Genomic DNA, 23,772 nt, shown 5'->3' with positions numbered 1-23,772 from the left:
CTCAAAAACCATTGAGTCATTCATGAGTTCAACACTTTGGCCTCATGAATGATGCTCCACACAAACAAACTAATCATGAGTTCAACACTTTGCCCCATGAATAGTAGACACTGCCTATTGCCACTTTGGCCACCACTTGGGCACAACAACAAACGACACGACACGACACCACGCCACTTCACAACGCCACAACACTCAACTCGATAAAACACACTCAAACAAGAAGAACAAGGAAGAAAACAAATAGTGAATCTTGCATGAAAACGTGGTTCAAAAATTTACGTCACAAGAAATAAGATAAGAAAAGTGTAATCCATGTCATAAATTTAGTTCGGGAGATTACACAGCACACAAGAACAAGTAGTGATTCCTGCAGAATAGCGTAGTTTAGGAAATCACTTATCAAACAGATAAATCTAATAAATAAGAATCCTACATCACAATCATTTAACATAGTCCTTGTAATATCCCGAATTTTTGAGTTCCATTTCTTATAATTTCTCGTAAATTATTATGTTCGGTCATTCGAGTAAATTCACATTCTACACCTTCTCGTTTGTTGTCATTATGAAATGGAAGTGATTTAGAAAATTAAAGGTTGAAAAATGTTATATTTTTAGTGGCTCAAGAGTTGATTTTTAATCCGTCGCTCGTCTCTGAAAACTTCCTTTACGAAAGTCAAAGAGCTCATCGATACGAGTTCGTAGACATGCGGCACGCCATAATCGGATTCCGTATGTAAAAGTTGTTAGCAACGGAAGTTTGGTTTCAATTTCTGGAAGAGTATAAAAGGGCATTTTTGGAAACCCTAATTTCATAAAAATCAGAATTTAGAAACAGAGGCCGCGCAAATTTGCTCCGACCCCCATCTCAGCTCTGATTTTTCTTCTCCTTCGATCACACTCGTCTCGTCGTCGATCAAGCCGATGTCGGTCTCGTTGGAACCGCACAACCGGCCGCTTCTGTCTGTAGAGGTGGCACACTACCCTTCGTCACCTAGAAGCCACATAAACTCTCTGAAATTTCTGCCGATTTCATCGCCGTTCCAAGCTCCGTCGTCGGCGAGTCTATGGCTTGAGGCCACCTTCAACTGACCACTCTCATACCTTGGAACACGTCTGCAAGAGCCTTGGAGGCTGTTTGGGGAAGCAACCCAAGCTTATAGATGCTGCTTCAGGGCAGGGATTCAGCGGCGTTTCCAGCTGTTCCTGAGCTTGGTGGTGATGGAGTTGCATCGTGTAGGAGTTGTATGTCGACCCAAGGTGATGGCTCAAGCCTTTTCTAGCAAAGGAGGAAGTTGAACATAAATTCCAAGCTCAGGACAGAGTGACTCGGGAAACTGTTTGTGCTTGGTAAACTTCGAATCTCTCAGTTGAATTTGATAGTATTACTTATTTGAAATGTAGTTGTGATAGTGAGAGTTGAAGATTTGAGGGGAAACTCTTGGTTTGTAGTATGTTTGGCCGGCAGCAAGTGCCACTATGTTTTGGAATGAAATTTTAGTTAGGATATGAGGTTCTAATTTATGTTTATGCATGTGTGTTGTTATGAGTAAGTAGAATTAGTGTAGTCCCCATGTTTTATCAAATGAAGTATAATTAGAGAGTCGTTGAGTTCATTTCGTTTTGGAATTTGTCGAAATTCTTGAGTATGAGCTTGACAAGACCTTGACTTAGGTTGTGAGGAGGTTATCGGAAAGGGTTGGAAGTTAGCAAATGTTATATGGAGTTTTTAGAGAGAATTAGATTGGTGAGACCTACCTTGGTTTATGCTTTTCTAAGCGGAGTTTATGTTACTTAGGTGATTGGTGAAGCAAGTGAGCGAGCCTCACCTGACGTTTAGAAGTCGCAAAGCGGGAATTGAGGTGATTAAATCTCACTATGTCAAGTCTACCCTTGGCGGTGATTTGTATTTATGTTAAGTTGTATTTAAGTTACTGAAATGATTTCTTTATATAAAAAATAAGTGAACTGTGACATTGATATAATATAGTGAGACGTGTATGTGTATTAAAATGGTAAATATAATACATATATACAGTTTTCTATATTATGTAATGCTAGGATTTTATTTAAAATTATGTGATATTTATTGTTCTTAAATTAATTATAGCGGATGAGACCGGAAGGAAAGAAAATGTACATTCCCGTAAATTGGAGAATTATTGTGACGGATGGGGCCGGAAGGGAAGAAAATTTACATTCGAGTATGATGGATCATCGGTGTGACCTTTTATATATTTTGTTGTGTAAAAATCGCTTGGTTTTAGTACAATATAAACATGAGTGGATTGTTATATTGTACGCGGTTTTAACGTTGAGTCTTGTTAAAACGTTTTCTGGTCTTCGGACTTGGTGATGGCAATTAAATCGGGAACCAAGCTTTTGGCCGGGTGATTGGTTACGATCAGTTAGAGCTCTAGTTTATCTGCCGTTATACGGCATGAGGGGTAACCTAGTGGGGTTACCTGGGTCTCATGAGTGCACATGTTTTAAAGAATGTTAATTGTTACCTTCTCTTACTTTGTGATTTATATTAAATGTTGGTTACTCATACAAGCTGTAAAGTTTACCGGGTTTGTATTTACAATCCCGGTACACCAATTTCTGGTGTAGGAGATAGTCCTACATGTGGGGATTAGCAGGCTTGAGGAGCTTACGTGGAGGATTGCTGAGTGATCTCTTTTTGCTTTTGGTGAGGATCAAGTGGATATTACATTATCTAATTATAATGATACTTGCATATTTATATTGGTGATGTATCATTCAAGTCGACTGAGTCGCACTTTGAACTCAGTTTTGATGCACTGTTGTTGTAAGACGATTTCAAAATAATTGAGATTATTTTAGAATTTTTCATGGCTCAGAAATTGAACTTTTATTGTTCAATTTTTAGGGCTGTGACAGTCGTTAACCATTAATCCTTTTAAAAATCATAACAATAAAATCATATTTTACTTACCCATGGACCGTAGTCAATCAAGTCCATATATTTTGAAAACAAAACATATTTATCAAGATTTAGTAGGTTAATAGCCCTGAGACTATGTTAACACCCTCACTACTACAAATAACAAATAATATAAAAAAACTCACATTTAACATATTCCTCCTATCTAACAATTTTTCAAACCATTTTACTAAAATTTCATTTTTACTTACCCATGGACCGTTGACGATCAAGTCCACGTATTTTCAAAACAATTATATTTTTAGAACGATTTTAAGGTTGGTGGATCAAGAACCCTACTAACAGGCACATCATCACTAATATCACGAAATCTCACAACAATGTCAAACATTCCCAAAACAAATCAATTTTCGCCCCTTGGGCCACCACTAAGCAAAACAAACACACACACACACACACTCGCAAACATATTGCCAACAAGGCCTCCACCAATGCACATCACACTCATATTCATTTTCCAAAAAGGCCACCACTCAAGGAAAAACACACACTCACACTTCTCATATGCCAACACGGCGAAACCACACAAGCACAACATCAATACTACTCAACCAACAACTCACAAACTCACTACATTATCACATAACACACCAATACTCACACTACTGCATTCAAACATCAATAATACAGGAAGGTACATTTTCTTCCCTTCTGGCCAGACAAAACACACATACACTTCAACTATACAATTATCCTCCACAAACCTCCAATTTACCGAGAGGTACATTTTATTCTCTTTCGGTCTCATCCTCCACAATCAATATAATCCAATGAAATTGTACAATATATAAATCACGAATATAACGTAACCATATATATTCAATGATAATATATGCATATCATTTTTACCATTTAGATATACATATATATATATATATATCGCCAATATATTCACAATCTCGAAATAAATAAAAGTAATCATTAAACTTAAATAACAATCATAAGTAACTTTGTCACCGCCAAAGGTGACATTGAAAAAGGTGAGCTTTACTCACTTCATTTCCCGCTTGCAAACTTAGCAACTTCAATCACCAAGGCACCTAAGTGAGAAGAAAATAACTTAGTAATAAAAACAAAGTTTTAATCTAAATTGACCCCAAACTCTCTCTCTCTCTCTCTCTCTCTCTCTCTCTCTCTCTCTCTCTCTCTCTCTCTCTCTCTCTCTCTCTCTCTCAAAAACCACTTCAATACTCACAGCACCCCTCCACTTCACCAAAGACAACTTAGAATCACCAAACCTTTAACAATAGCTAACTTACTCAAGAATTAACCTAAAACATGCAAATGACCTATGTAAACGCTCGTATCGACGAGCACGTCACCATGGAGTAAACCATTACTCTGAAACATTACCCTACACGCCGCCACACACCGCCTACAGTGGCAGTATTGCCACTGTCAATGATCACCACAATTCACCACCACAATTTCAACAACATTTCCAACAACGTTCTAGTTGACAACAAAGTCTAAATCCAAGCCTAAATAGTCCAATCGATGAAAAACATAAAATATGCACTATTCACAGACCGTAGAAATTGAAATCGTCGATTCTCCTTGTGTGTTTCAAAAAAGGTAAAACTGTTTTAGAGTGATTATAAAAATCCTACAAGCTTCAAAACACAAGAAGAATCACCTTGATTGATTGCCAGAAGAGAGAGGTCTCCTCACTCCTTCAAAATGAGATAACAACATTGTTTCTCCATTTTTTTGTTTCAAACAGCTCGAATTCTCCCAAACACTAACATATATCGGTAGGGGACAAAGAGACGGTTCCAACGCCACTGGTCTCACTCAATTCCGTCGCCGGACGACGGAGATATGACCGGAGAAAGATCGGGCAACCAAGAGGGAAAATTCGCGTGAACAGTACTCGAGCTCGGGGAACAGTAACCGAGCTGGGTTTAGGAAAAAAATGATTTTCTTATTTTCTAATATCCTCTCATTCCTTTTATACTCATTCCAAAATCAGAAACCAAACTTTTGTTGCTAACAACTTCCACATACGACATCTGATTAAAGCGTGTCGTGCATCTACGAACTCGTATTGATGAACTCTACGACTTTCGTGAATGAAGTTTTATGAAAGAGTGACCGATTAAAAGTCATCTCTTTGGTTAAATAAACTTAATCAAATAACACATATTTGGCTCTCGAAACCAATTTCTACTTCGAACAACGACAAAATAAAAGAAATAAAATGTGAATTTAATCAAATTACCATTCTCTTAAGTTCTAAGAAATTAAAAGAAATTATATTGAAAATTCGGGTTATTACAGTTTTTTTCCTCATTTTACCCTTTGTTCATGAAATTTCTTAAATTAAGCTGTTTAATAGATCAAAGGCAAAATAATGGATTAGCAACTTGCCAGTTCCATATGCCAAATTGCTTTAATTAAAAAAGATAATTGAAAATATAACCGTTCACGTTAAATTTTTGTTCTAAATATATTTATCAAAAATTTCAAGTGACGCGCTCCAGAAAAATTCTTTTTATTTGAAAAATATCCGTTAGTCCTTGTGTGAGCTTGATCGTGATTGTTTCGGCCTTGTGATCTGACGCTAGTCTTCAAGGTTCCCACCCAATCATGGGACATAGAATATGCGTCTGCTTCAAAATTTCAATGTTAACGGGTTCGGATGATACTAAATTGAATGCATAATTAAATTTTTTGCAAGGTCATATCACGTATTTTAAAACTTATGTTGCGGAGAAAGTTCAAGGTAAGTTATTATTAAGTTAAAAGAGTTTAACCTCCTAACTTGTTGGGAGGCTTATTTTGGACCTGGCTGTAAGTTTTATGCAAATTGCAAAGCTCCCTATTTTTGTGTTTAACAATTTGAATAAGATTTCAAGGGTTTTCTAAGGACTGATCTATTTTGAACTCTAGACCATTCACCTTTAACCAACTTGAGTTGAATGAATCTTTCTTTGGCATTGAGTTTGATTAGCTTGAGCATTATTCCACTAGGTCACAACGTTTAAGATAATAGTAGTAGGATGAAAACGCTTCCAAACATATTGGTCAAATATTTTCTTGCATCCTTCATTTCAAAATATACCAGCGGGTAAATATAATGACATTAAGAAAGAGAATGTAACCGTGAGTGGGTAAAGCATGAAAACAATCATTTCATTCAAGAGTCCAACTTGGTCGGACCTAATGTGTTACACCAGTTGATTGTTGTCATTTCGAAACATTCTCCACACTGATGTTAGCCATGATTCAGATGAATAGTTTTAGGTTTACGAACAATGACAAGTTTTTGAAGAACGGTTCCTCCATATGTGAAATCCAATTGGCCATAACACCGGCCGGCTTACAAAACTGTCAGCCAGCTTCTGTGAAGCTTTACGAGCTGCTTTACTAAATTTGAGTCCCATTGCCTGGACTCCAGTCCTAACATCTCTAATTAAGGAGATACAACTTTCAAACTTATTTCAGCCAAAAAAGGAAAAGCTCACACAACTACACGAGATTGACAAACTGCACAAAGACGATACAAGTTACACACTGAAACTTCACGGCTCTTCTGCGCATGATGAACATTGTCTCATCCATTAAGAAAAAGCAACAGAGGGCACTAGTTTTTCCCATGCCCAAAACTCAAACAAAACCACTATTTTCACGCAATATAGTTAAATAGAATACATCCATCAACCATGAAGCAAAGAAATTTCAGAACAAAAGCAAGGGTTTCAAAATCAACCAACAGCATCTACCCTTCAACTCCCCTTAATTTTGCTAGCCTAAAATGCAAAGCATCGCGACATCGAGTAGAACCAGTTAACATCCTAAAAATTACAATGGCCACTTTTGTACAGATAGCATAGCTGTTCATGATTGATTCATCCCAGCAACTTCCACAGCTTTGATTAACTAAGTTTGCATGGCTTCTGCATGATAGCTATCGAGTTCCTTGTCAAGGTCATCAACTGACTTATCAACAGGTTTCTTCCTCTCAGGTCCTTGTCCACGCCCGCGGCCACGACCACGTCCGCGACCACGTGAAGCTCCCCGGCCATTCCTGATTCCTCCACGAGTGCTCCTATAAACACAGTAACAAATATAAGCACACTGAAATGCAGCAACTACTGAAATACAACTTATGCAGACATACTAATTCCTGATCCCTCCGTTACTGTTCCTACCATAGAACCCAGCAGCAACAGCCATAAGCACACTTTCAAATGCAGCAGCTAATACTGGCATCAAGCACATAATAAGCAGGCTATGCCAAGCATCTACTGAGATTTATGATTTATTTGACTTGCTAGAAAAAAGATGATCTTTGGCCAGGACAGAAGTTTATTTTTATTTTACCCTGAAGTTGGTCCAACACAACAAGGACCAATAACATCTTATTACATTCAGGTTCTGAATCCAGAACAGAGCTCATTTAACCGCTAGAAGACTAACGGCGAACTAAATTATGCGAACATACAGAAGCCAACAAAATACACGCACAAAAGACATTGACCATTAAGTGTACTGCATATGTAATTAAGAGTTGATAAGTACACAATACATATGATCTAAAGTGTAACTTCCTCAGTCTCATGGCCTGGAAAATTGGTGAAGACAAAAAATTAGAAGCGGGAGGTGGCGGGGAGGGAGGGGGGAGGGAGGAGCTAGATTAATTTCTATTTGAAAAGAGGATGTATAGCACCAGTTTTTATCCTGAAGAATTTACCAACTTGCCCTCTTCCAATCCCGTTTCAACTTTTACTGCAATCCTAACTTAATTCAATACAACACTAGTCTCTTCCAGACCACTCGATGCCTAGTGACTGAAGTCAGTAACAACTATTAGCCACACTTAATTTCAAAATGCCCTCTCACAATACCAACTGGACAGATAGAAGCTCAGAGGAAACACACGTGAACGGTCCAAATACAATTAAAACAAGAATCATGGACCAAAAAAATACACTTGCACGTAACAAAAAAAACAGAAAACAAGCACATGCAAGTATAACTAGTTGAACATGCTAGCTTGACCCATGCAAACAGTAACAGGAAAATCAGAATCCCACTTCAATTCTTGGTCATGTTAGTAAGTCAAGAGCCCACAGGAGTGCAAATACAAGCTTTTAGATTTTAGTGTTGCAGTGCTATTTCAAAAATTTATAGATAATTCAATAGAGTTTAGAATCTATTAGGCATATTATGATTACCAATCAGTATGTTAGATTATATTTTCACAACGCACACCATGTTCAATGACATGATGAGCATTTAAGGTAATGGCAGGCTAGAATGCCAGATTATTATCCAACCATAAACACAGCAAGTGTCCTTGTTACCGTAATATACTGTAAGTGTTCATATCTCAACAATCTTACTGTCGAATGCTACATATTCATAATTAATACTCTATTGATTTATAAGTACGTATCTTAACATACTCGGTAACCATTGTTATCCATCTATTATTTGGTCAAGGATCATCTGCAAATAAACCTAAGAGACATTGACCTAACACCGAAGATGGGTTTTTCAAACATGTAAATCAAGCGAGCATATTGGAAACAAACAGTTTTTATTTTTTAGTTCATATACAGAATCTTGTATTAACAAATATCAACAGATAAGAACTCACCTAAAAGGGCCAGGACCACGATTAACCACAGGCGAAGCATAGCCACCAGCATGACCATGTCTGGGCCTGCATTGAAAGCGAATCTGAGTCAAGTATACATATTGATGAAAGAGCTCTTTTTTTAGGCTGCACATACAAGTTATAAATTTAAGGATAGCAGAGAAAGATTGTTCACTTTAACAGAGCTAACAATAGTGAGGAATATCTAGGTGACCTTAGACAACAAAAATATTTCTAGTGTAAGCATCAATTGACTTTAGGATCTAACAAATGATTTAAAATGTTTTCTTTTACCGTTAAAAAGAACATTAGATAAAGCAAATGTGAGAATAGTCCCAATCACAATTATACTTCCTACCCAAGCCTAGAGATTTCTCCAATGTACCAGTGAATTTGTCGAGTACATACAAAATTTATCCTTAGTAATGATTTTCAACCAAAAATAATAGGTATGCATTTAGCCATATGTGACCAATAAACAATTTGAAAGCAGTAAAACAGAATAGAAAACAAGGGTGTATATCGCACGTCATTACTACTGTCCTCTTCCTTCTTCCTTGTGCTCCTGTCACATTGACACGAGCAGTAATTGGCATCCCCTCATTAGCACCAACAATCTCGATCTTCATAGGCTTTCCATCCAATAGGACATTATTATAGCGTTTCAATGCAGCAAATGCGTCACTTCTTCTGGTGTAAACCACTTCAGCTGTTCCCTGTGATAAAACAAGACAAATTATTCTCTGACTGATTTTCAGTATCACATTGTAGTACTAGTAAGTAATGTAACACAATATGAACCAAGGGATACCACGGCAAATATAAATGAATAACAGTGTCATAAAATCCTACAGCACACGGAAAACACAACATATCGGAAACTACAAAGAATCCCGAATGGGCTGACAATGTATGTGACTATATCAGGAATTTGACAAGACCAAACCGCTGCTAAGTCAACATCCGACTCAATCATCAAAATTCCTATATTATGAGAAACATCACATGTTCTGAAGATACTAATCTCAGATTTAACTTAATAACTATTGTCTGGCTGCGAGAGTATGTATTTTCCTAATGTTGCTTGTTGTTCCAATAAAAAAATTTCATGTTATAATTAATCCTGATAGTAAAAAAAATCCGAACACATGAAAAAATAAAGAAAAGAGAAACAGTAACATACAAAGAAGAACATGAGAGAGAGAGAATGAAAGGAAGAGTTCAAGAGAGCTCACACTTGGCCGTCCATTTTTGTCAAAATGAACTGCATATCGCTTCAGCTCTCCAATCTCAGAGAAGAGTTCCTGAGTTGCAACCCGATGTTTCAACAGACCGATACATGAAAGTTTTTATTGAAAGCGCGTAAGTTGAAAGTATATGGCTCAAGTTGTACCCTTATATCCTCATTAGTCACTCCACAGTGCAAGTTGGACACATATAATTTTGTGCCGATTTCAATCCCTGAAATCCCTGCAGCTCTAAGGCTCTCTTCAAACAAATCAGGCTGCCACGGGAAACGCTTGGTTCTGCGGAAGGACTGATGAAAGCATGCAGAATAAGATCCAGATGCGATAAAGAAATGTCAGGTTATGAATAGATAACAAGATAATTCGCCATTCCTCAAAGTCCCCCAGAAAATTAACCCAAATAAACCACAAGAACAGACAAGGGGGGGCGACGGTAGCGGATTGGAGGATGAGCCAAAATATGCATCTCCATTTGAACAACAGTCGCTAAACAGTGATCCTCTCTAAACAGTCGTTTTTTAAATCATATTCTCAAGCATATCATAAAACATCAACAGTTTTTTTTAGCTTGCCTTGGCAATGGTATGGGCAGACGGCCGAGCATTTATAGCTGCCGGGGGAGGCCCTCTCCGAACACCCCTTGTCATTCTTCCACCACCACCAATAAAAGAACCACGGCCAAAACCACCACCACCACCACCACGACCGCCGCCGCGAGGACCAGCCCTCCCTCGGTCTCTGATTCTATCGCGATTACCCCTCTTGCTCTTAATCATATCATCGAGTGACATATCCAAAGTAGTTGTCATCAAAAATCAAATCACAGCTCTAACGGTAATGCTGCAGCTCTAGATCTGTAATGAAAAATTCAAAATTAACAAAAATCTCAAACCCTAATTCAACTCCTGCCAACAATTACACGCTCCGAATCAAGCTTCGATCAAATTTCAACTTCCTAACATCAAAATCCGAAACAGTTGCAGATAAAATCAAACCGAAGGAAATTCAAACAAGAAATCAGATCTAAGAAAACCTAAAACCATGCGAGTGTTCCATTCACAACGAAAACCACAAATCTGAAACGAGATTGAATAAAGAAGACCATGAGCGATAAGAAGTTAAGAGGGAGAAGAGAACATACCAGGAGACGATTAGATCGGAAGAGTTGCGATGACAATGGAGAGGAGAGAGAGAGAGAGGAGGTTTTAGGGTTTCAGGATGCGACTGGCTTTTGGCTTTTCAAAGGGCGCACCGCTGTTTATTAAAGGTGTCTCCTCGCTCGCATACGCGTTTTAGTTAACCCCCTCCTTTATGCTACAATAACACCCATTTAGTTAGGACTCGTCAACGGGCGGGCTCGGCCCGGTCCGGCTCTTTAGTAACGGGCCCGATTCGGATCGGGTCTTAATAAATTTAAATAAGTGACGAACCGGGTCGAGTCGGGTATTTTTAAAAATACGAATATCCAAATCCGCCCACTTAAGACGGGCCTTGCAGGCTTTTACGGGCCGGGCCTTACGGGTTTGTATTAGAAAAACAATATAATACTCTAATTTAAAGGTTTGAAACAATAAAAGAATTGTTAGAAAACATTCTAAAACAAAAGTCACAAATAAATTCTAGTTTCGAAATATTATCGATCGACACCAATAGATGTGATCGATATATATATTTAGGGACCGTGTAAAAATTTCATCCAATTCGGACCTCGTTTAACCATCAGAATTTTCGGTCAACAAAAAAAGAGGCGTTTTCATATAATAAAATCTCATTGACCGGGGCTTTGCCAAATAGATTTCTTCAGTTCAACCGCGCACGATAGGTAACAAAAATTAGGTGATTTCATATATGCAAACGGCTTTCAGCATTCACATATTTGTAATAGGTCCTCACTTAGGGCATAATAGTGGTGTTTTCGATTTACCAAAAATTCCGACAATAAAACGAAGTCCGAATTGGATGAAATTTTTACAGGGTCACTAAATATATATACCAATCACATTGGCTGGTGTCGATCGATCCCGACAAGTTTCTTTCATATAGTCGTTTCATAATGCATTAGTTTTAATATAAACCTAATATAAAGGGAATGATACATTAGTTGACGCTTCGGCGATCAATAACTCTAGTTCAAATGGTTGATCGACACCAGTAGATGTGATCGGTATATATATTTAGGGAACCCGTAAAAATTTCGTCCGTTTTGGATATTGTTTGACCATTCGTACCTACGGTTAACAAAGAAAAAAGTGTTTTGACATATTAAAATCTTCTTTGACCGGGGCTTTGCCAAATTGGTTTCCTTGGTGCGACCACACACAATCGGTGAAAAAAATTAGGTGATTTCAGATATGCAAACGACTTTTGGTGTTCGCATTTTGGTAATGGGTCTTCCCTTATGACATATTAGTGTTGTTTTCGGTTTACCGGAAATTCCGACGGTCAAACGAGTTCCGAATTGGATGAAATTTTTACAGGGTCACTAAATATATATACCGATCATATCTACTGGTGTCGATTGATCCCAAGAAGTTTCCTTAATATAGTTGTTTCATAATGCAATAGTTTTATTCTAAACCTAATAAAATATGTATGTATAATATTTTATTATTTGACGGGCTTTTACGGGCCGGGCCGGGTTTCACACCTATAATTTAAGTCCGGCCCTCTACCCACGGAAGCGGGCTTTAACGGGCTTTCTCACGGGCCGAGCCGGGTAAAAGCCCGTCGGGCTTGCGGTCCTCCGCGGATTTTTCGGGTCCGCGGGCTAAATGATGAGGCCTACATTTAGTCATGGCCTCATGGGTCCATATATATCAAGAAACACTGATCAACTTATTAGTGTCTCTAGAAAGTTAACACATAGGTAGACCTTTTAAAAGGCAATAGTTTCACCATTTTTGTAGTGAGTGGGCTATGTTAAACAGGGATCAAGCGTGACTCGTAGACTAAATGTACCGATATTTTTCTAATTTAGAGACTTAACTCTTGCTACCATGTTAAACAAACACCGATAAGCGGGCCTGTAAAACCCGATAATTTCGATATTGTCTAAACTTAGCCACCTCTAGGTATTGGGTTTTAATCACAAAAAATTTATGTACAATTAAGTATTATCCGCTCACTTATAAATTGTATTTTGTTGGTTGCTTTTCTAATGTGGAATATCTCTCATCTTCAAGTGAGGTTGAAAGCGAGAAGTATAAGGCTGATACTACACCCCTCACCATATAAGAAGGATCAATTAACGGAAAATAGTACGTAGCGGATGAAAGGTTGGTGGAGAATCCTATAAGACACAATTAAGAAAGATGCTAATCGCAAATGCACTAGCTTTCTATGTATGCTAATGCACGTACTTTTGGATATGACTATTTTGGCTACTTGAATCTTAAACTATACAATGTCAAATGCTTCTGTTACTGCGACGAATTTTATAGCAGAAAATTCAATGTAAATGCTACTGCAGTTACAGAAAAGTTTTCTTGTGTTTGTTTCATTTGCATGTTTTCTATAACCAATCAATATGTGATGGCCCATTGCTCACCAACTCTGCTTGTCTTTACTTTCGACATCAACAATTGTAAAGGCATATGATAACTACAAGAGTTATCACTAATTCTATTACAATAATAATTGTTACTATTAGCTACTACTATGTAGAACAAAACGCATAGATGCCACTACTATGTCCGGCACATCAATCCTAGCCTGGACTAGTATATGCAAAGGCTGTGTGCCCAAGTTTCCGATTTAAAGATCAGTGATGTCTTTTTAAGCTAGGAAGACGTACCATATCTGTAATAGCTTTATGCGTCTCTGAGTATACGATTCCTCTGCAAATCCACATGAGAATATTATGTTTCGATAGTGGCTACAAGGGTAGCTTTGCTTCGTCGTAGGGACCGTAACAGCTAGAGAAATTAGTTTCTCTATGTCTCTAACTACTATGTCTTAATGACATCGACAATTATGTCAACTTCACATAAACGAAAAGAGACAATGTAGTTCAAAAGATGCTCACCGGTCTACAATAACACAATACTCAAACCCAATCATATGATCAAAATAGTGTAAATTCTAGCAATGTCATGATAGCCATAGACCTTGATGCAGCAGAATTAATCCGTTAAAATTCACTAACGGTAGCCTTATATTTCTTGCGTCGGTCTATTTGCTCTTCAATTCTTCTTACCATCTATTCTACATCAGACCTCTTTTGTTTTGCTGACTGTTATTTGATATGCCACATTTCCATCTGTCTCATCTTCTTCACTGGGTCAAGTTGAAAGATTAAGTTGTGACAGCACGTATATTATGGTAGGTGAAGAAGGTGAAGATAAAGAAACCATAATATACTGTTTTAAAAGAAAGAAATTGTAAAATACATGTATTCGTATAGGCTGGTGATGAGCACGTAAATGTGTGTGAGAGAGAGAGTGAGAGATTGGAACATCCGCCGGGGATGTCATCGATCGTTGACAGTTATGTTTATGTTACAAAGGAAACATAACAGAGACAGATGGCTTGATCAACCCTTCTTGTTCTTCTTAGTACAATCCGTCTCTCTCCCTCCCTCAAAAAACAAACAAACTAACTAACCAACCAACCTTGTTAGTGAGCACAACACGGAGGAGTTGGAGGAGGAGCTGTTTGGCTCATCTTGGTTGCTGCTGTCAATTCCAAACCCAAACCCGGCCACAACCCTCTCTCTCTCTCTCTCTCTCTCTCAATTAAAGATTTGATTTTTTTGGTGGGTTTTTCGTGGAATAACGAAGTATAATGATGACAGGGGAATAGAACAATTCTGAGCTTCTGGGTTTTTGTCTGTGTAAGTAATGGGAAACAATGAACCCAAGAGGCTATACCAAAGTTGGAAGGGAAGCAATGTGAGTTTTTTTCACTCTTCACAGTTTTTTTTTTTAAATTTCATTTTGATCGATAAGCATGAACTCAATCATTTGTCATGTATTACTAAACCATATAATTAAGCATCATGACAATATGAATTAATATATTAGTCTATCTGCAAATATATGAATGCTTTTTGGATGAATCAAAAATGATGAATTCTATGTATGCTCTTTGGATCAAAGGTATTAGCCATGTTCTTTGAAGTTCAGGGACTATTCTTTTGGGTGAAGATAGAGCATGAGTTAAGTACATATATAAATGTTTGCACTCATGGTGTTTTTTTTTTCTTTAATTTTTGTTTTGCCAGAATTTTCTCTTTGGGGGGAGATTAATATTTGGTCCTGATGTTGCATCTCTTACCATGTCTGTGTTTCTTGTTGCTGTCCCAGCAACTGCATTTTGTATAAAGGTTTATTTTAAGCTCCAACATGTAACAAAGAAGGAGGACAGCATTTGGTATCCTGTTTTAATTGTTGGCTCGTTGCTTACTGCTTTGGTAAGTAAGTACTTTGTTTTTCTGTGCGTCCAGTTTATATGCAAATTTCTGCTGAGATATCATTACCATATTCTCCTCTTCTAGCTTATGCTATTTTTTCACCCATGATAGTAGAGAGTCCAATTCTTCTGCTCATATGTTAGCTAAGATGGCTTTGAATTTAAATTTTGTGTCGAGTTGGGTTGGTATATGCCACCACCTGAACTCCAAGGCTGCTTGGCCTCTATGTGCTCCTCCTTACAAAAGCATGTTTTTTTTTTTCACAAAAAAATATTGTAAAAATCAATGATATATTACATATATAATTTAATAAGCTGAATTATAAATAAATATAAATCAGAAATGAAGAACACAAAAAGAAATTCAACAAAAATACACCGAACGATTTGTGATGGAAGAACAAGTCGAGACGTGTGTGATACCACACTGTCCTTAAAACGTTTACGTCTCCTCTACCAGTGCAAGGATGCTTGGCGCTTGTCTCCCAGGATATAACGACTAAACAATCCTAGAAAGTTGCACTACTAACTAGAACCCTCAACGAACTCGAAAAGGTACCTCTATCTATCACCAGAGAAGAACTAAGAACTTTGAGAGCGGGAGAGAAATGTGTTTCGAATGAGATTATTCTACAATGAAAGGATGGTGGCTATTTATACTGTGAGAATTTTCAATCAGCAATAAATAAGATGGCGGTTATAAATCAAAAGATCATAACATATATGAACAGTCAAGAGAATTTGAAAAGTCAAAACCGAATTTTCGGAAATGCAAGAATCTGCGTTCCGACCCTCAATTCGGTGTTGCATTCGTGTCCGCAGGTCGTACGGGCATACACGAGTTTCCCTTGCGACCTAGGATTTGCACCCCCCTGCGCGTGCGCGAGAGGGTATAAAGAGGCTTACACACTTTACAATCCATACACAATGGATTCTATATAAAGTCTTTTCAACACTTCTCTTTTCCAATGTGGGACAAATACCTTTCCCTAATTCTAAGTAGCCATCTTTGAGTGACAATTTCTTATTTACCCACAAACCAAATTACACAAACAAACATATGATCTTGTAGCCCTCATTATGGAGAACTCAAATCTATGTTCATCTTTGATTAATTATAAGTTTAACTTAATTTAATTAATCAATTAAAATTTGGTTTTAAATGGTTTTTCCAACCATTTTTTCCAACAAAAAAAATGTAGTTTAATTCTCAATAGTTTTATGCAGCTAGCTTCAGACGTTAGCCAAATGCTTTTGAGATCTCTGCTATGCAAGAAAAGAACAGAAATTTAACAAGTACCTGCCATCTTAAAAAAGGTGATAGAAGTTCTAATACAACATAATAAAACACATTAAAGCTATAGTATAATTAACCGGAAACTAGATGTAATTATTGAGATAAAAATAAAAACAAGAAGAATATACATATCACATATATAAATACAATAACTACATGATACGTATTATTAAAATTGCTCAGTCTTGTAGTATTTTGCCACAATTATGAGATTTAGCACATTTATTTGCAGGATTTAACATTATTGTTCTTGACATCTGGTCGGGATCCTGGGATAATCCCTAGAAATTCAAATCCTCCTGAGTCCTGATACAGATGAAGCATTCGATGTAGGTACCCCATCAATGGAGTGGGTTCATGGGAGAACCCCTCATCTGAAACTACCACGAATAAAAGATGTCATTGTTAATGGTCACTCGGTAAAAGTAAAGTACTGTGATACTTGTTTGCTTTATCAGCCTCCCCGTGCATCTCATTGTTCTATCTGCAACAATTGTGTTCAGCGGTTTGATCATCACTGTCCATGGGTTGGTCAGTGCATTGGAGTTGTAAGTTCAAACTTAAATGAGCACATAAATACGGAAATTCCCATTTGAAATAGGACAGACCTTAGTAAACGGAGTAAGTTTCATCTTAGTTGATGGAAACTATTAATCCTCTTATTTGTTTCCTTGCAGCGTAACTATCGATTCTTCTTCATGTTCATAGCAACATCAACCATTCTGTGCCTATATGTTTTCTCCTTCACTTGTGTCAACCTTAGTGAGAAAGAGAATATTGGGAGAGCTATCTCAACTGATATTCTATCAGATTTACTTTTAGTTTACTGCTTCATTGCCGTCTGGTTTGTGGGTGGCCTTACAATTTTCCATTCCTACTTAATATGCACCAACCAGGTGAGGTTGCTCAGTCTCATCTAGTAGAACTTACATGCAAATTATGTTTAGTTCAACTTCTTTTGAAATTTGAGTAAAATACAAATAATTTATAATTAAGGCTTGAGCTGTGGGATATGGCTAGCTTGTGTTAATGCATGTCATACATCAACTACTTTACCTCTTTGAGGACTCATTTTATCATTCGAGGACTCATGTGGTGACTAAGAAACTTTAAGAACTCATGTTACCACTTTGATGACAAATATTACTACTTTGAGAACCTATTTTGAACGTTTAGGGTGATTGTTTGCATGTCATGCATTAACACATTGTAGAAACTCCATGAACGTTGATTGCACTTGAATATATGATTGGTTGCTTTAGTACATAATGACATCAGGAACAGCGTTATTATTAATTTCTCTGTCTGAATTCATATGGTAAATTAGTTCTATTGTTTGCTTCTTAAGTTATAATTATATGAATGAAGCCAAACAGCGAGTGTTTATGAGCATGCCTGCCACTTTTTACCATGCCTGTCATTCTCTCTTCAAATGAAGGTTTTTTTTTTTTTTTAGACTGGCACATGAATTTCTTATAATGTTTAAAGTTGAGTGTTTCACTCTTTCAGCTGTTGAGCTGCTTAAGCTATAGTGTACCCCTAACTCACTTATTTTGTGCAGACGACGTATGAGAATTTCCGGTATCGTTATGATATCAAGGAGAATCTATATAACAAAGGAGTTATACGGAACTTCAAAGAAACTTTTTTCTCCAATGCCCCTCCTTCGATGATTAGATTTCGATCATTCATTGAGGTAGATGAACAGGGGATTGTAGAATTGGTAACCCCAAACTTTGAGGAAGGTATTATGAGCTCAAAAGAGAAAATTGATATTGAAATGGGAACTGAGATATTGGATGAAAATGGCTTTGCAATTCCACATATGTTGCGAAATCTTAAATATGCTGATTGTGTGGAGGATTTGAAGAATCAAGGGACGAGCAAGAACCTGGTTCATTCGACTCTTTTCAGCCAGAAGGAAAAGAATCATTGGAGTACTCAGATAAATAGAGATGAAAGTACAGAATCTGTGCAAAACTATACTGCAAGGAATGCACTTATGCAGTAAACTATTTTCATGGATGGAGCAATGGAGAAAGGTGATTCTGGAAATAATTTTCATCAAACCGGATCATATGTTTTCCGATCACAAGGGATATGCCTAGTTATTGTTCCGTTATCGAACCATTCTTATTTCAGGTTTATCAACTGGTTCATTTTTGTGTACGTATTTTTCTTTGAAGCTAATAGATTCTTTATAATCACCTCATTATATGCTTTTGCTTTACTAGGGTATCGGTACTGCAAATCAGGAAGTTGATGAAGTACCATACATGTTCCGTAAGCTATGATGTACAAAGAATTCATCTTGTCATGTATGCTTTGTAATGAACATATGTTTGCAGTAGTGGAATTGCACAAGATTGCTATACCAGTAGTTACACCAGTTGATGCTCAAAGAATTCACCATGTGAAAATTGCTACTCCATATAGGGGTGGGAAACATGCTTCTCACGGTGGATTGGAGGAGCGCGCATGGTAGGTTTCTTGCTGCATTTGCACAACTTGTGCTTCATGCAAATTGCCATACTATAAGGTCTGAAATCTGCATCTAGAACACGTTGAATTGGAAACAGACCAGCTTTTACCTTAAAATCAAGCTGAGATAGCACTCAGCATTTGATGCCAAGTGAAATAAACCCCCATTACAATTTCCCACAAAAGCTTTTTAAAGACTATTCCGAAACAAACTTTCCTTCCACAATAGAAAGTAGCAGCTGCTGCAACAGTAAAAATCTATAAAGAATGAGCTTGGTTGTATTTCACTGACACTGGCTGCTGTGATGGTTGCTCAATGAAGCCATGGCTGCTCTGATTTTATTTATATACCAAACTTGATTACTTTAGCTCCTTTGCTGAGAGACAGAGAACAAGAGACAGGAGTTCCTCGAATTTTCAAGCTCTGATTTCAGTTCTGCGAGGAAAGTCTAAAGTACAAATAGAACTACCTCTTAAATATTGCATTGAAGTCCAAAATATATCTCCAATTAAAAAAAAGGGGAATGGTATCAAATATCATGATCATAATTCCTTATCAATAACGCTGGGAACGGAACATTGCATAATTGCATTAACAAAAAATCTCAAAACAAACGTCATAAGCATTGTGTCATAACATAACGTCAGAACACTTCACAGAACAAGTGTGAGATTAAAGGAAGCAAGATTTTCTTTACAGTGGCAAGTTAATAGCGTGGTAGATTCACCTTTTAAGCGATTTATATAGGACAACAGTCACATATTTAGACTCAAACCTGTGTGTCATTCCCAGAGAAACAATCGATTGTGAGGCCCATCCTTTCTCTATAAAAAGGTGGTTAAGTACAACATGTCGAGGTTTAGGAGAATCTGCATTTGAATCCTCCGTGCCAAGGACAGTCAGTTGCAGCTGAGGTGGGATAATTAATGGTTCCTTTGAAAGATCTCCCTCAGCAGGAAATGCTTGATCATAGCTGGAGTCTGGGGAGGCTGGAGCCTCGAACTCGGCCACACTCTCCAAAATTTCGGGCACATAGTCCTGTTAAGACAAAAATGTCAATAGCAAGTAAGAATACCATAAGGCATGAAACAGGACGCCCAAGCAGCCATACACAATTTATCGTTTTGTTTTATCACATTATATGGGGTTTTTACTGGGTGCACACATAACAGCAACACAATGATGCACTGCATTTGTGAATATGTTTCTGACTTTGTGCTTATGTGTAAGTGTCATTTTCACTTCAAAAATTTAAACAAGTTAGGTTAGGTTTATACGAATATGCCATACATGCCTATCCCACATCTGAAACCATTTGATTTCCCTCTATCTCCTCAAAATGCTATATACTACATGACCACACAACACATTTTTATAGCACACAGCATCTACTCTGTAAAATTTAAAGGAAATGATACCAAAGAGATCAGATAAAAATTGCATACATGAACATCAAGAAGATTACAAACATTGCCCATTTCATCAGCTATAAATGGAAGATCTGGAATATATCTCGGTTCACCATCAACTATGAACTTGTACCGGTAGATCCCTGATGGCAAGACCAAAAGAACCGAATGATCCTTACCGCATCTCTGTAGTGATTTCCTGCAGGCAGAGACAACTAATTGTAACATATTTGACCAATTATCCAAGTTTCCATTCATAGAAAAGTTGACTTCGCATACATCCCCTGGTAAGATAAGCATTTATGAATATAATGACGAACCTAGATTTCCAATTGTCCCAAGAACCCTCCACAGCCAAGTTGTTCCCATCATAATTCCACGTAATCATGGTGGGAATTCCTTGCTCAGGAGGATAATCACCACCTTGAAATTCAGTCGTCCACGTTTCAGAAAATACGGGAATGCTGTCACCCCCTTGAAGCGTCTCTACAGGAACCTGGAAATGCCCAGTCAACAGCCAGTAAGTTATCCGGAAAGCCGTTAATAGATACACAAACCTCCTCATACTATGAAGGCTATACTAGTTCAAGCATCTCATCAATTTCATGGTAATTACACAACAAAAAATGTGGGGATGCCTGCATGGAAAAATATACAACATAAATTTACAATACTAAGCATAAATATTTTGTAATGCCACTGCCATGGGTGGCTGGTTAAACGGCCAAACCCTAGTATAGTATCACAAATCTGAAGTTCCCTGGTGGGAGGAAGAAGAAAATGGTTTTTGGGAAGTCATATGATGGCTATCTTTAGGGTTGAGTGGGTGAAAGAAATAAAAGAAAAAATAAAAACAGAAAGTTTGATGTGAACGGGTATACGAGTTGGGTAATTCCCACTACAGATCCAGCCACACAACTCTCATTGAGGACACATTGTTTTCACTCAAGTCATACTAATTTTGATAATATGCTTCTCTAAGATATTTACAAGTAAACTTGATGCATTATATATATTTATAATTTTTTTCTCAAATATCATCCATTTGAAGAATACTTCTGTAGAGTTTAATAATGTGTCACAAGAACATCAACTCTGCAACAGATATGTGCAAGGACAGATAAAACAGCAAATATAAACCCAAAAGTGTTTGAAAAAAAGCATGGTAATCCATCTGTCATGTTTTATTATTACAATTAATATCCTTAAGTACCTCTTCCTCAACAATCCACCCAACCATAAACATTCTTTAAAATTATAAACTTCTCCTATGTGATTGCCCATCAACTACCAGGCTCCAAGCTTGCTGTTCCAACACAATCAACTGTAAAAATCGCCAATACAAGAGGTGCTGTCATGCTCTCTAATGTATAAAAGTCCATTAATCAAAATAAGCCTTGATAAAGTACTCCTTGTGGGGGGAAATATATCTTTTCCTTCTTTTAAACAAAAGATAATTAATTGCAGTGGAACTTTATCGATTCAACCTAGTCAGGACCTCTTCATGAAAATTGTGCATTCTCAAGAAAAACAAATTACGATGGTCGTTGATTCTATATGCACATGAAAACAAGAACGCTAAAAACAATCAGGGGCAGTGTTCAAAATATAGCTCTGCTACCATGTGCTACAATTTAATATAGGGGCAATTTAATTCCTAAGTTCTGTATGATACAAATAATGGGGATATAAGTAAGGTGAAAGCTTTTCATCTGATGTCAACTGTATAGGCATTTCACCTAGCTGAATAACAGCATCACATTTCAGTCATGTAAGCGTATTTCCTAACAAAATAACCTTTTTAATTTTTATTTTATGCTTCTCTTTGGTCACTCTGTCCATCAACTCAACCCAACATGATAGTGCCTCATTGAGAACAGCAGCACTTCAGGTCATGCCCTGAGTGAGATAGGCTCTGTTCTCACACTCCCTCGTATCTTAAATCTAATAGTTTGGCCATTTATAGCATACCAGACTTATCTCATTGAGTAGAGACTCTGAACAACTGAACAACTTTTCCTATTTTCCCTCCATATTTTACCAACTCAGCTCTGAACAAGGTTCCTAATCTCAACTTGTTTCCAAGCTTTCACATATAGTTTAACCCAACACAAACTTGAAGAAGGAAACACAGAGCATGTAGTTTCCCATGGACTTGAAAAATCTCACTAAAAATCTCAAGGTCAATGAATGAAGAAATTTTCCAGAAACATGAGTATAAAAGAAAAGTGATGAGAGAAAGGAAGAAGGGAACCTGAGGAGAGAACAAGTTGGGAAAAGGGGATTCCATGGCAATATCAAGTTGGCCATTGACGACGACGGCGTCAGATGTCTGCTCCTCCTCCTCCTCCACCTCCTCCTCCTCTTCTCTCCCGTTTGCATTTCCCATTCACCACCCAGATCGCTTCTCTCTTTTTCTCTTCCAAATCCACAATCACAAACCCACCAGATTACTCTAATCTAGTCTAATATACAATATATTATACTTATCCATTACGGTCTACACCAACTTTGTAGGTCCTCTCTCTCTCTCTCTCTCTCTAATATTTTTAAATATTGGATTTCAATGATTAGTCTAATTTCAGCATATAAGTTTTGATTAAATGGTAATTAGAGCTAACCTAAGCTGTAACATATATTAGTTGGAAAAGAGTGGTTCATCGACTACGTTTTGCCCCCCTAAGCTCTGTGACAAACAGATAATTGTACTAAGGCTGTGATTGGTGCAGCTGGGCTTGTAAAAAAAGTTAGCTTATGCTGATTTTTTAGAATAAGTGGCTGATAAGTAAAGTACCTGACTGTTTGGTAAACTGGCTTATATAAGTAGTTGTTAGTGATAAAAACTATGACAGAGCGTTGGGTAAACTCAGATTGACTTATGCTTTTAATTTGCTAAATGACCAATTTGGACATGTAAGATAATTTTGGGTCAATTTTAGTTTAAAACAATGCTGGAATGTATGATTGATACCAAGGAGCTCTATGATTAAGGAAAGCATGTACAATTACAAGTGCAAGATTAATTATTATATATCAGTATGTGTATAAAGTTTATCTCTAACTTCCTCTCCTGGTATTGTTTTTTTTTTTTTGAAATGTGGTGCTCTTTTGATTTATCTATAGAGGAAACCATATTAGCATTCTTTTGATTAATGCTCCAACAAATAGCCTGGCTTGCCCCTCTTTTCTCCATAGTCTTCAAGGTTAAGATATCCGTGACTCGGATTTGGTTGAATGAATGGCTATGTGAAAATCGTCGAGGTTAGTTGAGAAGCATGTGACCTTTCAGGTGGATTCTCTACTCTTGTTTTTCAGTTCAGTTCCTCTTCGGATCTGGTTAACTGGTATTCGAG

The 23,772-nt window shown here is 37.3% G+C and overlaps 3 protein-coding genes across 5 annotated transcripts; 1 reads left to right on the top strand and 2 right to left on the bottom strand.

The window, feature by feature from the left end:
• Positions 1-6,433: 6,433 nt before the first annotated feature.
• Positions 6,434-11,103, bottom strand: LOC126791870 (THO complex subunit 4D-like). 2 transcript variants are annotated; one of them, XM_050518367.1, is made up of 7 exons: positions 10,964-11,103; positions 10,395-10,676; positions 9,969-10,112; positions 9,811-9,879; positions 9,104-9,291; positions 8,576-8,641; positions 6,434-7,021 (listed from the first exon to the last, which is right to left on the bottom strand). In XM_050518367.1, exons 2-7 carry the CDS (start codon positions 10,629-10,631, stop codon positions 6,853-6,855), a joined length of 873 nt encoding a protein of 290 aa, XP_050374324.1. In that variant the 5' UTR covers positions 10,632-10,676; positions 10,964-11,103; the 3' UTR covers positions 6,434-6,852. The 2 variants fall into 2 exon arrangements, with proteins under 2 accessions (XP_050374324.1, XP_050374331.1); XM_050518374.1 differs by lacking the exon at positions 8,576-8,641.
• Positions 11,104-14,552: 3,449 nt separating this feature from the next.
• On the top strand, positions 14,553-19,426 carry LOC126791842 (probable protein S-acyltransferase 4). The gene is given in 6 exon segments (XM_050518342.1): positions 14,553-14,711; positions 15,044-15,232; positions 16,761-16,832; positions 16,834-17,076; positions 17,206-17,424; positions 18,090-19,426. Coding segments are annotated over 6 exon segments (1,224 nt in total). The 5' UTR covers positions 14,553-14,660; the 3' UTR covers positions 18,540-19,426.
• A 151-nt stretch (positions 19,427-19,577) lies between these two features.
• On the bottom strand, positions 19,578-22,852 carry LOC126791885 (SNF1-related protein kinase regulatory subunit beta-1). 2 transcript variants are annotated; one of them, XM_050518386.1, is made up of 4 exons: positions 22,674-22,852; positions 20,740-20,915; positions 20,456-20,618; positions 19,578-20,048 (listed from the first exon to the last, which is right to left on the bottom strand). In XM_050518386.1, exons 1-4 carry the CDS (start codon positions 22,806-22,808, stop codon positions 19,734-19,736), a joined length of 789 nt encoding a protein of 262 aa, XP_050374343.1. In that variant the 5' UTR covers positions 22,809-22,852; the 3' UTR covers positions 19,578-19,733. The 2 variants fall into 2 exon arrangements, with proteins under 2 accessions (XP_050374343.1, XP_050374349.1); XM_050518392.1 differs by lacking the exon at positions 22,674-22,852 and adding an exon at positions 21,633-22,648.
• Positions 22,853-23,772: the final 920 nt, after the last annotated feature.

Source organism: Argentina anserina, chromosome 1 (genome assembly GCF_933775445.1).
Source record: "Argentina anserina chromosome 1, drPotAnse1.1, whole genome shotgun sequence".
NCBI lineage: Eukaryota > Viridiplantae > Streptophyta > Magnoliopsida > Rosales > Rosaceae > Argentina > Argentina anserina.
Note: the sequence above shows the minus strand (reverse complement) of the source record. Positions and strands in the feature narration are given on the sequence as shown.